This window comes from Vanessa tameamea, chromosome 7 (genome assembly GCF_037043105.1).
Source record: "Vanessa tameamea isolate UH-Manoa-2023 chromosome 7, ilVanTame1 primary haplotype, whole genome shotgun sequence".
Taxonomy (NCBI): Eukaryota; Metazoa; Arthropoda; class Insecta; order Lepidoptera; family Nymphalidae; genus Vanessa; species Vanessa tameamea.
Window position 1 is genome coordinate 11,031,535 of NC_087315.1, and position 13,574 is coordinate 11,045,108.

Consider the following 13,574-nt stretch of genomic DNA (forward strand, 5'->3'; position numbering starts at 1 on the left):
GTCTGCACATAGGTTAGTAACCTATGTAGCACATAAGTTAGTAGGTTCCAGATTACATCTCTATCTCTGCCTAAAATATGGACTAGCATTAGTCTTTTAAGAAAAAATTTGTACTTTTAAGAAAAAATCCCAGATACCACCGATAAAAAAACAAATGAAGATTTATATGATACTCAAAAGTTACAATTAGCTTATTAATGTTAATTTCTACCCTGTAAAATAAGCTACCCTAACAAATTTTCTTAAATTATTATCATTATTAAGTTTATTTAAATTCGTGTTATTTTAAACAATTAATTAGTATACTGCCTGTATATAAATAAAAATTGTTTATTTTTTTAATTAATTTATACAGTTATTCGTAAAACTAGTAGGTAATATGTTTTAAAGATATTTATGTCTGTCATATAAATATAATTATTAATTATTTAATATGTACATAAATATCGGGCAAGATTATTGGTAACTCTGTAATATTAATCTGTCGTCTCTCTGTCGACTGTCATTCAAATTCTGTTATTGCTTATTGATTTGTTGACGATTTTGATATTTTGAAAATTATTTTGTATTAATATCAATTAATTAACCTGCTATTTACAATACATAAACAGATTAAAGACTAGGACAATCGAAATATGGAATTCGTGGATTATTAATTGATTATGTCGGCACGTAAATATATTTTATCCGCTCGGGAGAGAAATATTAATAAAATTATTGATTATTTGCCTCAAATATCTCAACAAAGGGCTAGCTATCGGTCAGTTCAAGAATTACCTGCACTATCTGCGAATTCTAGTAATATCGTTAACAGAAATCTTATTTATTCATACAAGATACCTCATTATGCAGATGATAGTTTAGAGAGAGCCAGTACACCGTTTTCTGATTTTTTCTCAGAAAGTGAAACAGGTAAAAAATAAAACTTCTTTATATAAAGATATAACGATAACAAATTCAAAATTCATAACTTTAATTGGTGTAAAATATTTTGAATGAACTTAGTTAAAATTAAAAAAAAAATAACTGTTCCTTAAAAACTTATAAAGTACACCAAACAAAACTAAAAATTAATAATACATATTTACACATAAGTGAAAGTTATGCAATATGTAAATGTATTCAATTGAATAAAAAAATGATATAGTAACAGATTGTCCTTTCAATACATATACAAAAGGTTTTTGAAATTATTATTATGTATTAAAGTCTAAAAATATCAAAAAATATAATCTTCATTTTAAAAATGGTATTATAGTGATGATGATCATTACTGGTAAAATACTAACTATGATTTATGCTGACTTTTCAGATTTTCATAGTGAAGAAAGTGACAGTAGCTCTGGTTCAGCCCTGAGAAGAAATACAGCAGAGGCAACCAAGAGTTTGACTGAAGAGTGGGAGAGGATTGAAAGGACTCTGTATGATGAGGAAGGAGAAAAGTGTTCTAGACCAAATATTCTTGAAGAATGCCGGCAATGGAGACAGCTGCATCCACAACTCAGGTAAAATCTGTACTTAAAATAGAATTGGTGCATAATTTTTTTTCTTTGTATATTTACAAAAATATTTAATTTGCAGTTTAGATTATTACATTCAACACTGGCACTCCTAGAGTTTAATTTAATTGATATTGCTAAATGAAAAATAATAATATAATTGCAGCTTTGTATTTCCTATGATAAATCAATCAGAAACTATTTATTTTGAGTTATATTGTATTTTTTGTAACTTTTTATATGCAGTTACTTTAACCGGGGGTGCAAAGTGTTGCCTGTTTTTACTTCCCTAGACAACTCTTACAAAGACCAATGTATAAAAACAACATACATTTAAACAAATCTTTACACACACATTTCAAAAAGTAACAATTCTAATACATAAGACATAAATTGAGCGAGGTAATTGGATTAAATTTTTCAAATTCTATTTTTGATATTTATTTCTTTTTGATTTGGTTAAAAAAACCTAAGTTGAAAGATAAAAATGTATTTATTTATTGACTGTGGTGAATTTAGCGATTTCATTAATATCTATGGTATGTTTTAAATTGTAAAAGCAGTTCTCGTATTAAATGAAATTCTGTAAAAAATATAATATATTCTGTAATTCCGTAATAATAAAATAGCTCCTAATTAATACACTTTCGTGCCTCGGACCGCACATAAAGACTTGGTCTGGCCCCTGACCTCTTTCCAGTTGTGTTGGATTTGCCATTCCAATCGGATTATCAGAGTAAGGGAAGATGAGGGAAGAGAGTGCACCTGTGCTTGCACGCACTGAGTACTATAATATGTCTCGCGCAGTTATGAAGATAATCAACATCAAAGTTAATCAACAACTATTTCTATTCGTTTCTCAATAAGTCGAATATCGACGGAGACAAAAAAAAATACCTATGAAGGAACAAAAGCTTTAAAAAGTTGGGGAAATTTTCAGCTTAAAGAGGCTTAGATTATATAGACGTTAATAAAAAATCCTTTGACTGCCACTCTACTCGTAAACACTTTCTTAAACTAGTATGACGTCTGGCGAGTGTCAAGCGTAGATGTCTCGCACATCAAGTCAGTAAATCAATTTGTTTTCGTTCCTTTATAGTGCTACACTCTATCTAAATATGTGTGTATATATAATCTAAAAAAGGAACATAAACATTTAACATTAAATAGTTCCGAGAATCGGTACTCCTACTTGTCATCATTGACATATATATGTTATAATTGTATACTACTAGACGATGTCCGTCACTGGATAGATTTTGCGAACAATTTACGGTCAATGGACCACAATTTTATTCTTAATAAGTTCGGTCATTTTGATGTTTAGTAAATCAAAATATAAAACGACATTATTATTAAAACGCGCGCTATGTTTACATGATTTCATATTTATTTATGGTTAGTAACTTAATTTATTTCATATTATCTTTTGGAAAAAATATTTGACGTAAATACCTAAAACAGTAAAGGACAAATATATATATTATAGTTTATAATACACTATCGTGTCAAAAGTAAATAGACACCTATAGGTGCAAAGAGTTATTAAAAATATAAAAGCGGGTAGTTATGAAAAAAATATTAGAGTTTAGATGGGACCTAATCTCAGTTTATTAACACGATTTTAAAATACCGCGAACAAGTGGGTCTCTAAAATTAAGCGATTTTACTCGAGGACGCATTGTTGGCTAATTTGAAGGTGGTAAATCTCAGCGTAAAATCATTGCTGGATTAAATGTGTCTTTGTCAACTGTTAACCGGGTTATCGTGCAAGATCAGGGAGACCCGGACCTTCTGAAAGACAAAAACGGGCGCTAGTTCGTGAAGTCTTAAGAAACCCCGAAATATCTGTGAGTGATGTGGCTTTATCTTCAAATTTATCACGAAGAACTGTTCAGAGGTACTTACACGATCTTGGCTTTTATAAAAGAGTAGCCAAAAAGAAACCTCTGTTAACAAAATTTCAAAAAGAGCGGAGATTTGACTGGTCACAAGAAATGATTTCTAAGGATTTTAACTTTTGGAGGCATGTGATTTTTTCGGATGAATCCAGATATTGTCAATTCAGCGACAATGGACGAAAATGGGTCTGGCGTCGCTCTGTAATGCAGTTAGAAGACCGATATTTGCAGCAAACCGTGAAATACGGCGGTGTGAGTGTTATGGTTTATTTATGGATGATATATATGAGGTATGGGCTATTTGGTATGGCGGAAGAAGTCGCTTGGTGTTCTGTGAAGGTAAAATCAATGCTGAAAGATATATTGAAATTCTAAAATAGGGATCTACCTCTACCGATCTTTGAAGGAAGAAATTTGAACCGCCAAGATTACGTATTCATGGAAGATGGTGCGCCGTCTCATAGAGCTCAAAAAACGACTGCCTGGGAATCGCAAAAAGGGCTTAAAATTCTGCCGTGGCTAGGTCAATCGCCCGATATGAACCCTGTTGAGAATGTCTGGCACATTTTACAAATGAATATTGCAAGAAGACCTAAAGAATTGGAGGCGATGTTGATTGAGAAATGGAGTAATTTAAGATAAGATCAGATCGATGATTTGATTGATACTATGCCAGCTAGAATAAAAACTCCATACGAAAAAAAAAGAAGTTCAACACACCATTAATTATCATGTATTAGTTTTTTAATTAAGTAATTAGATTCTTTGTAATAATTTTTTTTTTCTAAACTACCCTGTCTATTTACTTTTGACACGGTAGTGTACTATTAAAAACTACTATTTTTGAGTCAAATAATTTAACAATAATACTCTGAGAGGCAAACAGATAAAGATAAAGACTATTGTAACACATTTGCGCGATCATCTTGGCTTCTGAACTATAACTCAATTAATTAATTTAATTTTGAACAAATTGTCTAGTAGTATTAAATCAATGTTTGTCACTCGTAAAATATGTAGGCGTGTCTCGGCAATATTCTTAAAGTATACTTACTTTTATTTTTTCGAGTTATAAAAGTTATCGATTTAAAATTATCCATTTGAAGAGCTATTCGGTTAGACATATTAAACATAAAGTATCGTTCAAAAATGTATAATATTTTAGGGACACTAGACAAAATTAGTTTTTGTGAGTTATAGAGAAGTACGCATTAAAATACATTGTAGGAAAATAGTGATTATATTGACTAGTCGAGGACTCGAATTACACTAACTTAAGTTATATTTGAAAAATGTAAATGAAGCGTGGGACACACCTTGTGAGGCCCATGGTTGTTGAATTTTTACAATCAATCAAAGGACAACAATGCAATGAATACAATGAAAATAGAAATAAAAATATTTAATGAGTAGCCGTGCGCGCCACTTTGGCTTCCGCGCCGATTTATCAATATTTTTAGTAAAACATTTTCACGCATATTTACTGTCAGTGCGCCGGCTAGATTATATTATGTATATGCAGTGTGCGCTGCGTGGGTTGTCAGATGGACGCCTTCATAGTGATGTCGTTTAAGACATTCCGTTTCCTATAATAAGTCAGTTTATCGGATTTTCTCTTATTTAGATTTTCCCTCAGTTTTTGTCATACGATTCTGTATGTTTACCCTGTATGTCACTAAACATTTTTAAATTATTTAAATAATAATATGTTGCAGAATCGTTGGTAAAGCTATACCGCTACCGGAGAAAAAGTTCCATCGTCAAACGGAACACGAGGAGGTCATTGCAATGCATTACAGTGATTATGAACAGTTCAGTGAGAGCGAAGAGAGATTATCACAGAGTAGCACAGACGTTACCCCACAGAACTCGCCGCGCGTTTCTATTACAGATGATTTATACGAGCCAAAATTATCAAGAGAGAAAGTTTCTTTCAAATTTGAGGAAAGTTCCGACCTCCCAGACACCTTCTGTTCATTATTACACATAACACCGATTCAAATACGTAGCCCGTCGCATAGAAAGCGACCGAATCCCTCAATACTCCGTTCTGATCTGGCCTCATCGAGATGGATGAGAAATGCAAGGCCGGGCTCGTCGATCCACTACGAAAGGAACAGTGCCAAGTCTTTTGTTTCTCTCGATACAAGAAACTATAACAGTATTGTCACAGATAACAGTAAAGTGTTGAACGCCAGAGTTTTGACAGCAAAGCATAGAGAATTAGCTAAATTGGAACCTCTTTACACGCCCGACTATCCACCAAATGAGGGATCTAAAATTTGTAATGGAATACAAAATCATTTCAATGTCAGAAAAGTTTCCCTTCCTCCGCTACTTTTGGAAGAAGAGAAGAAAAAAGTATCTATTAGTTCAGCGAAGAAGTTACGCTCGAGGAAAATGTCAAAAGGTTATTTAGATAAATTTAAGCTTGGCTAGATAGAAATTGTCATGGGTTTGTTAACTATTTAAAAAAAAAATACATATCTGATTTGAAGAACTATGTAACTAGCTTGTTGTTATAAATGTCAGAGATTGAGAATTGACAATTTTTTTTTAAATTCTTTACCGTAAAAACCTATAGCTTTTAACACATACAGTATTATTAAATAAATTATATGTGATGTTAATTTATTAGTACATATGTGCTTGTAACATAGTAGAAAATGAAAATATATAAACTATATTATTTTTTAAATGTATTTTTTATCATAACATAAGCGTCCATTTTTAACATAATTAACTAATTATGAAGCTATTTTCATGGGTGGATGAAAAGTAAATAAAAACAACTTTTTCAAATACAAATACAGAATTTATTTTGATATTTACATTATTTGCATTTTATTAACAATCAACATCAACAATATTAAATAATTTGTTTTTGTGTTGTGATTACATTTCGAACAGTCGGGGTAATATTACATTTCCCGAGTTGTGCAGTCGTTTCGCTTTTTAGTGCACACAGCAACATTTCCTGCTACAAAATTATAACAAGCCAATATTTACTCTATTATAATAAACCGTAAGAGCTATATTTCCACAAATTTTGGCAGTTTGTATGGGAAGTGTTGCTATCGTACAAGTGTCGAGGCTTATGTAATATTACGTGAAAAATGGCAACACACAAAATTCGACTCGCTAATCAGGTCTCTATTTGCACTGTAACTATAAAATCGAAATTAGTTCTTCTCGTTTCGATTTTACAGTATCAGCTATTGGTCTAAATGATGATACAAGTCTCCGCTTTATATAAAATATTGTAAAAAAAATAAAATTAAAATAGGTTAATTCAGTGAGCCTTTGTGATGCTTCGAATGGAAACTTGTATAATCTTTCTTAAGCGCCTCGTTTTGAATCCAACCGCAAATATGGTGATATTAAATTCATAAATGGGCATCTAGAAGCGGTGAAACATGGGGTTACGATTTGAGAAATTTGAGCAACTGCGAAGAAAGCTGTGAGCTTGAGTTCATGGGTTGCCATGAATGTAATAACACTTTTATTAATTACAACATAATTATACAACAGGTCGCTATGAATTTAGAGTCGACGTATATTTAACACTATTAAATTATATTCTTACATATGAGCTAAGAGGTGAACATATTCAAACAACAGTATGGCAACCCGCAACATGAATGGCGGCATCGATGCCAATACCTGATCAAATTATTGGACAATTGCTCTGTCTTGGCACTGGCGCTAATAGATTAAAAATGACATTAGACATAGATAAAGCATTTTAATATATATCTTAAAATCTAAAGTTCATAAGTGATTAAATGTAAGCTTAGGTATCATCGATCATAAACTTTAGGCAGTCTAGATATTACCGTGGACGCCTAATATCAAGAGTCAGTGCCAAATCATAACAAAAAAACTTAGCATTTGACCGTCTTTACGTCATAGCGATCTCTTCCTTACTATTTTTTAATCTTTTCATTTACATAATATAAATTTAAATTGTTTTAATAGTTACCTCACAGCCATCATTATATATTGATTCTACTTTAATTAAGACAGGACTATGCGTATAACAACACGACAAGATGGCATCAGCTTACAAAAAGGGTCTAGCGTATATCCGTAATATAGAGCGTTAAGATTTTTTTTTTTAAATACGTATATAATACATAAAAATTCATCATTCTGTTCTAAAAACGTTAACAACCTCAAGCTATTAGCAATAGTCAACAATGTTGTTAATTCTAGGATTTTATTGCACACGGAACATGGTACTACCTAGTTGCGAATAGGCATTTAGTGTTTATATAATTTTCGACTTAAATTTTCGCGAGAGAAAGTCATTAAACCGAAACAATTCAGGAACTAACACACCGCCGATATAGTTCATTAGATAAGACGTTACTACATATTTAATCTTCGTCTGTACACGAATGCTTTGTGCGCGTGCACGGTACAGTGTGTGTTTATTTACGTATTATTTTATAAATAATAAAAAGTCGCTACTCGAATTCGAATACTAAATCCGTTTCAATACTAAATCTTTAAAGATCCGATTTGTACAAGGTTTTCGCGTCATAAACCTACTCGTGTACTGTAACAAACTATTTTAACAACTTTGGCCTCTATGTTGGACCTCTACAGAATTATCTATATTTTATCTAGCATTTAAACCGGTAAATGTGGATATACAAGGCATCTATTGATATGGTGTTTAGTTAAGTATTTTTTTTATACATTAGGGTAATTATTATATTATTAAGATAACTGAAAATTGACTACCGTTTTGAAGTATGTTACAAATCGGATCGTATTATAAGTAATCGTTATTTTGACGTAACGACGCATCATCACATAAAAATCGTGATCGGCGACGTGATGCATGCATAGAGCATAAAAATTTATTACGTACGATAACATTAGACCACATGCAACCACACGCAGAAGGACTCAGCAATATTCTCTCTTGTTAAGGCGATTATACAATTAGACACTATTTAAATTGCACACTGATCCACCTCTATAAACTTTTAATTGCGATAAATATTTGTAATGCTGTATAAAAATATTAAAGGAAAAATCATCATTTAGTATTACCCTTAGATGTAACATTCATAATTAATTCAAAATACCTATTAGCGTGTATTTTACATTTTTACAATGAGACGTCCGAATTCTAAACCTAACTAGCATACAGTGACAGAAGGCTAATTCCCAACAAACTACACACGACAGTATCGAATATAAAGTTTAAAGCAGCCGTAGCCATCTATTTTTAATGCAAAGGTGTATTTTGAAAAAATCTTACGTAACATACAAAATTACATTTGACTATTTACAAAGAGCTAGTAATGTTTAATAGAGATTGCAGCTGTTGGTGGCGGCACTCTAATCATTTGTTGGCGTCTACAGGCTCTCAGTGGCATGCATGGTTACTGCTCCGATGATTGCTAAATTCTTTTATATTTATTATCGTTCGACTCGAGGCGGCTGTTTGCATCCCTCACGTTAAAATCCGGGTTACTCAATCGAACCGTTCGCATTGCTATACAGAAATACAACAATAGATAGATAAGGATAAATTTTTGGACAGACCGATTACTTTGATTTAAATACCTATCGTGCACAACCATCTCGTTTTTTTTTTTTATAATTTTACGATCGATAAAGATATCTTGCGTCAACTATCTAGGTACAATAATTTTTCGAATTTATTACCTATACCTTGCCAATTTATCTCGTGTTATTATTTAAAAATTTATCATGTGAGAGTGCAGATACGAATAAACACTTCACGATTTTCGTTTTCAATTGAAAATATCAATCTCAAACAATGTAAAGACACGGAATATTAAAATTACGTTTTAAATATTAATAAATTACGCCAAAAGCCTCTTGATTATAATTTCGTTACGTCACTGCAGTGAATACATCATTACCTGATCAAGCCTATCGTTTGGCATAACGTTCGTCAAAGATGTCGCAACACTTAGCCGATTATCTTTATTCCTACTTTTCCATACTATATTATTTTTATCGTAACATTTATTTCGAGATTTATTAAAATGAAAACGCAATAGACGAATGTATTGGTGCAAAATTCGTTACGTTTTACAATAATTATATATTTTCACGTTTCTCCGCATTCGTGAAACTATTTGCACTATTCGTGATTTAAATTAAATAATTGGACTATTAGAATTTACACAAAAAATGGCAGTGTATTTGTTGTAATACTCAATTCCGTTACGAATTGCATTTAGCATTATAATTCGTTTGGACCGAGTTGATTAAACGACACTGACGTTACGTTGCGTGTTTTATTATCCTATGTATAAATAAGGCCGGTATTGCCTATCCTATTTTAATGGTGATCCTAATTATTAATCTAATGCCGCAAACTTTGGGTGAAACTGTGCTTAAAGATGGAATTCGACTTTGCTGAAATATTTTGACAAAAACAATCGATAAGTTTCACCTTATGTTATCAGGCGTAGGGTTCGCACAAACATAATGCACTTACATTTTTATTAATTTTATCGTAATCGTACAGTCGGCCAATAAATATGTTATCGATTTTAAGCAATGAGCGAATTAAATGCTATTTTAAATCGAGTTGTTTTGGAATTGATCTCGTGAACTTCATTATTGTCCGACTTGTATCTATGTACATTGAATTTAATATAGAATTTCCATAGCATCTTTCAGTAGGCACGAACCCCAATACAAAACTATATACAGGATGTTTGACAAATGATAATTTTATTTAACATTCAAAAAATTACACTATTATTTGAGGTATTTAATTCGTTAACGACTAATATAATGCGGTGTTAAACAGCGTGAATAAAACGCGTTTAGCTCGTTGCGGTGTCTATTTAACTATATTCCTATTTATTATAATTATGTTCATCGCGATCTTCATCAAACATCTTGTAATTGTGATTTAGTAATAAATTATTGCATTAAGTTCGATCACTAAATGATTCTATGTGTACGATACTAACCACGGTGATGCGAATTTGACTAATTTAGTAAATTCTAAGAAAGGAACTTCAAGTAACTGCCCGATGTTTAGTTTTTCTTTATTTAGAATATGTTTAGTGCAGTTATTTAAAGTTTTATCTTATCTAATACAATAAACTATCAAGAGTCCACAATCGTCAAAGCACCCGGAGTTAATTCTAATTACATCGCAGGCTTCAAAAGCCATATTAATAACAACGACGTTTTCAAAATAATATCACACATTTACAGCAAAATTACACTTTGCACTCAGCTCTTCACGTACATCCCATTGGATCAGAACATTCTCGCAATTGCAATGGTAGTATTATATTTTTTTTATATAATTTGTTTCAGTTCGTTTATTTATTGTGCAGCGCCGCAAACCACGTCCACTTTGACAATCCCCCGCCCTATTTGAGGAAATAAAAACGAAAAACCAAATACTTTAAAAAAATATTTATTAAAAAAATAAACAAAAAAAAAGAACTATAGTAATGGTGAAGCTTAATAATTGGTAAATGTCAATATTTTCTGTGCATAAGTCATAAACAGGATTACATAGAAAATAAAGCGTTCACCAAACTATCTACACTATGATTACAATAATAATAATAAGAGAAACTAAATAATATGAAAAAGAGGACAGTGAGCAATGGAACTGTATGCAGACCTCTACCATACCGTGCATTATAAAAAGCGATAAAGCCTTAAAAACTCTAAAAAACGACGAATTCAATGTGAATTCAAGAAAACTTATAAAGGTGTTAAAGTATAATAGAATAATGTATAAGTAAATATGTGATGTGAGAAGTTAACAATACGTCAATCAGTCGATGAGTATTTTAAATGCTTAATATATTTCTACGTAATATCAATTAGAAATAACCTTAGTGGTGATTATGAAAAGTAATCTACTTTATAAGGAATGGAAAATCTAAACGAAGCAAAATTTATATATGCAAGTATGTACCTTATATTTATACTTTGTCCAGATATATTGGCGTTCGTGCAATTAAAAGTTTAAAAGGTTCTTTTACATTGAGCATTTGATTACATAGTCCTTGTTGTAGTCTGCCTACCCTCAGTTTGGAAAGTGTAATAGTGTACAGTGTGCCTTTATCGATGGACATGTGCACGGTCAGAGTCATTTGTTACGATACAATCAAGTGTTAGCTAATATCACTGACATGACACGATCTAAATTCACGACTAAAATATACTGAGACATTGAAAGCTTTTCTAATACTATCACTCTGACATCCTGTATATGTCCAACGATAAGTGTCGTGTATCTATTCGATAACATCCTGTATAATTTGTACAAACTGTCCCGGTATTATGGGGCTATTATTCCCCAAAAAACAGTTTCGAGAAGCGACACGGATCTTCTAGAATCTTCTATTAAGTGCTCGAAGTGAGTGAAATTTTGCAGTGCAGTGTCCGAAAGGAAATGCCGTCCAAAATAAAAATAAAACTCAAACCCGGTATTGGCGACACAGACAAATCAAAGTGGGTGAAATAGGAGGAAAGGTGGAAGAAAAAAGTATAACAAACAGTTCGCAAGTGAGAAAGAAAAGAAAAAGGCCGAAATAAAAATAAAAAGTTAAGGTATCGCTGGATAACTAAAATCTGATAATATCGACGACGTCCGGGAGAGGTGGGCGGTCGAGGAGGTCGGGGCGGGAGGGTAGGATTGTCCTCGGGCGAGGGTCGCCAGGCCCCTAGATGTAGGAGTAGGGCCCGTCGGTGAGGGCGCTGCACAGCAATAGTCAGGACGCGTCGTCCTTGCCCGCCGCGCGCCGGCTCGACCGGTACTCTACGCCCGGGTCGAACTGCATCAGCACGAACACCTATAAAGTTACGTCAATTTTAATCCTCCTGTACACTACTAGTATTTATTTTTTTGGTAAAGGGTACTTGGTCATTTACAGATGAATGACGTGAAACAGAAAATTCTGACAAAAGTTATCGAACTTTTAAAAGTGGCATAGCCCAGGAATATAAATTTGAAAAAAATATTATTATTATAACGCCGGTAATATTTACCTGATCCGTCGGCAGCAAGCAAAAGTCATCAGGTGGGTTAGTGATGACATATCGCTTGCTGCTCGCGTCGCACGAGGACGACGTGTCCCTAAAGCGGTAAAGTCCGATACACAGCATGCCGTACGTCCGGAGCGCCGCCACGAACAGGTCGCCGTACTTGCCGGCCTCGCCGAACTGCGCCAGCGGACCGTCATACAGCGATATCTGACCGACTCGACACCGATCTCTGAGGGAGCAGAAATGTTTACGTTAATGAACTGTTATGCTTCCGACTTGGTTCGCTAACGTAACAGAGACGGTTTTCTGGAAGTTGTCCAAACAAATATATATGTAGTGACTTGTTCAAACAGATAAATACTAAAGGTAATTTGATTGCCTATCGATAATAATTTTCAAAAATCTTTTATTTTAGATATACGAAATTATACGAAAATTATAAGAAGAAAATTTACCTGTTAGCCAAGCTCTCGGGCGTGGAGTACCCTCCGCGGAGACCAGCTCCCTCTGCGAGGATTAACTCCAATTCAGGCGTGGCACCACCAGTGATCAGTGATCGAATCAGTGTTAAGGCATTCTGATTAAAATAAGTCTGTAAAACAAGAAGGAGTATATAAACTAAAGTTGTTTTTTTAAGATTTTTTTGTGTAATGTAGGCCACGAACACCACGAATACTACATTTGATAGTCATAATGAAGACTTAGGGATATTTATATCAGTTGAATCTGTTGATTGAGTTACTAAATTAAATTAACTGTAAAGAATAATACTCACAGTGGACATTAGGGAGTCCAACACGCTGACAGCGAATGCAGTGCCGCAGGCAAATGGTTGCGTTAGGTACAGCTCCGTGTCCGGGTCGTCATCATCGTCTTGGTCGAGGAACTGTACGTTGCTGTCGTTCACCAATTCTGTTCGAAATTAATGCCATTAGATATTTGATCTGTCATCGAAAGTCAGGTTTTTTTTAGAAAGATCCACGAACGGTCAGGCCACCCGATACTCAGTGGGTACCTTTATCCATAAGCATTGGCACTGCAAGAAGCTTAAATCATTTCTTACGCCGTCAACCAAAGACGTCATAATCCTCGTGCCTATATTTACACTAGGGCAGTCAACGGAAACACTTCAAAAAGGATAATTGCGACATAGGGT

The 13,574-nt window shown here is 33.3% G+C and overlaps 2 protein-coding genes across 5 annotated transcripts in view; one reads left to right on the forward strand and one right to left on the reverse strand.

Moving 5' to 3' along the window:
• Positions 1 to 499: 499 nt before the first annotated feature.
• On the forward strand, positions 500 to 6,683 carry LOC113398344 (uncharacterized). The gene is made up of 3 exons (XM_026637057.2): positions 500 to 912; positions 1,313 to 1,505; positions 5,116 to 6,683. The coding sequence occupies exons 1-3, from the start codon at positions 663 to 665 to the stop codon at positions 5,837 to 5,839; spliced, it is 1,167 nt and encodes a 388-aa protein (XP_026492842.2). The 5' UTR covers positions 500 to 662; the 3' UTR covers positions 5,840 to 6,683.
• The window catches only part of LOC113398326 (calcium-activated potassium channel slowpoke), a 65,645-nt gene continuing 58,264 nt past the window's right edge, over positions 6,194 to 13,574 (reverse strand). For all 4 annotated transcript variants that reach the window (XM_064215403.1, XM_064215404.1, XM_064215402.1 and 1 more), the window contains 4 exons: positions 13,194 to 13,330; positions 12,874 to 13,010; positions 12,422 to 12,647; positions 6,194 to 12,225 (listed from right to left, as the gene is read on the reverse strand). In XM_064215403.1, the coding sequence (XP_064071473.1) occupies positions 12,145 to 12,225; positions 12,422 to 12,647; positions 12,874 to 13,010; positions 13,194 to 13,330 (581 nt within the window). In that variant the 3' untranslated portion in view covers positions 6,194 to 12,144. The remainder of the gene's footprint in view (positions 12,226 to 12,421; positions 12,648 to 12,873; positions 13,011 to 13,193; positions 13,331 to 13,574) is intronic.

Excerpts from the sequence above, each read along its gene's own strand:
- LOC113398344 (XM_026637057.2), top strand. The coding sequence starts at position 663 with ATGTCGGCACGTAAATATATTTTATCCGCTCGGGAGAGAAATATTAAT. Across the intron at positions 913-1,312 it reads TTTCTCAGAAAGTGAAACAG|ATTTTCATAGTGAAGAAAGT; the intron begins GTAAAAAATAAA and ends CTGACTTTTCAG. Across the intron at positions 1,506-5,115 it reads CAGCTGCATCCACAACTCAG|AATCGTTGGTAAAGCTATAC; the intron begins GTAAAATCTGTA and ends AATATGTTGCAG.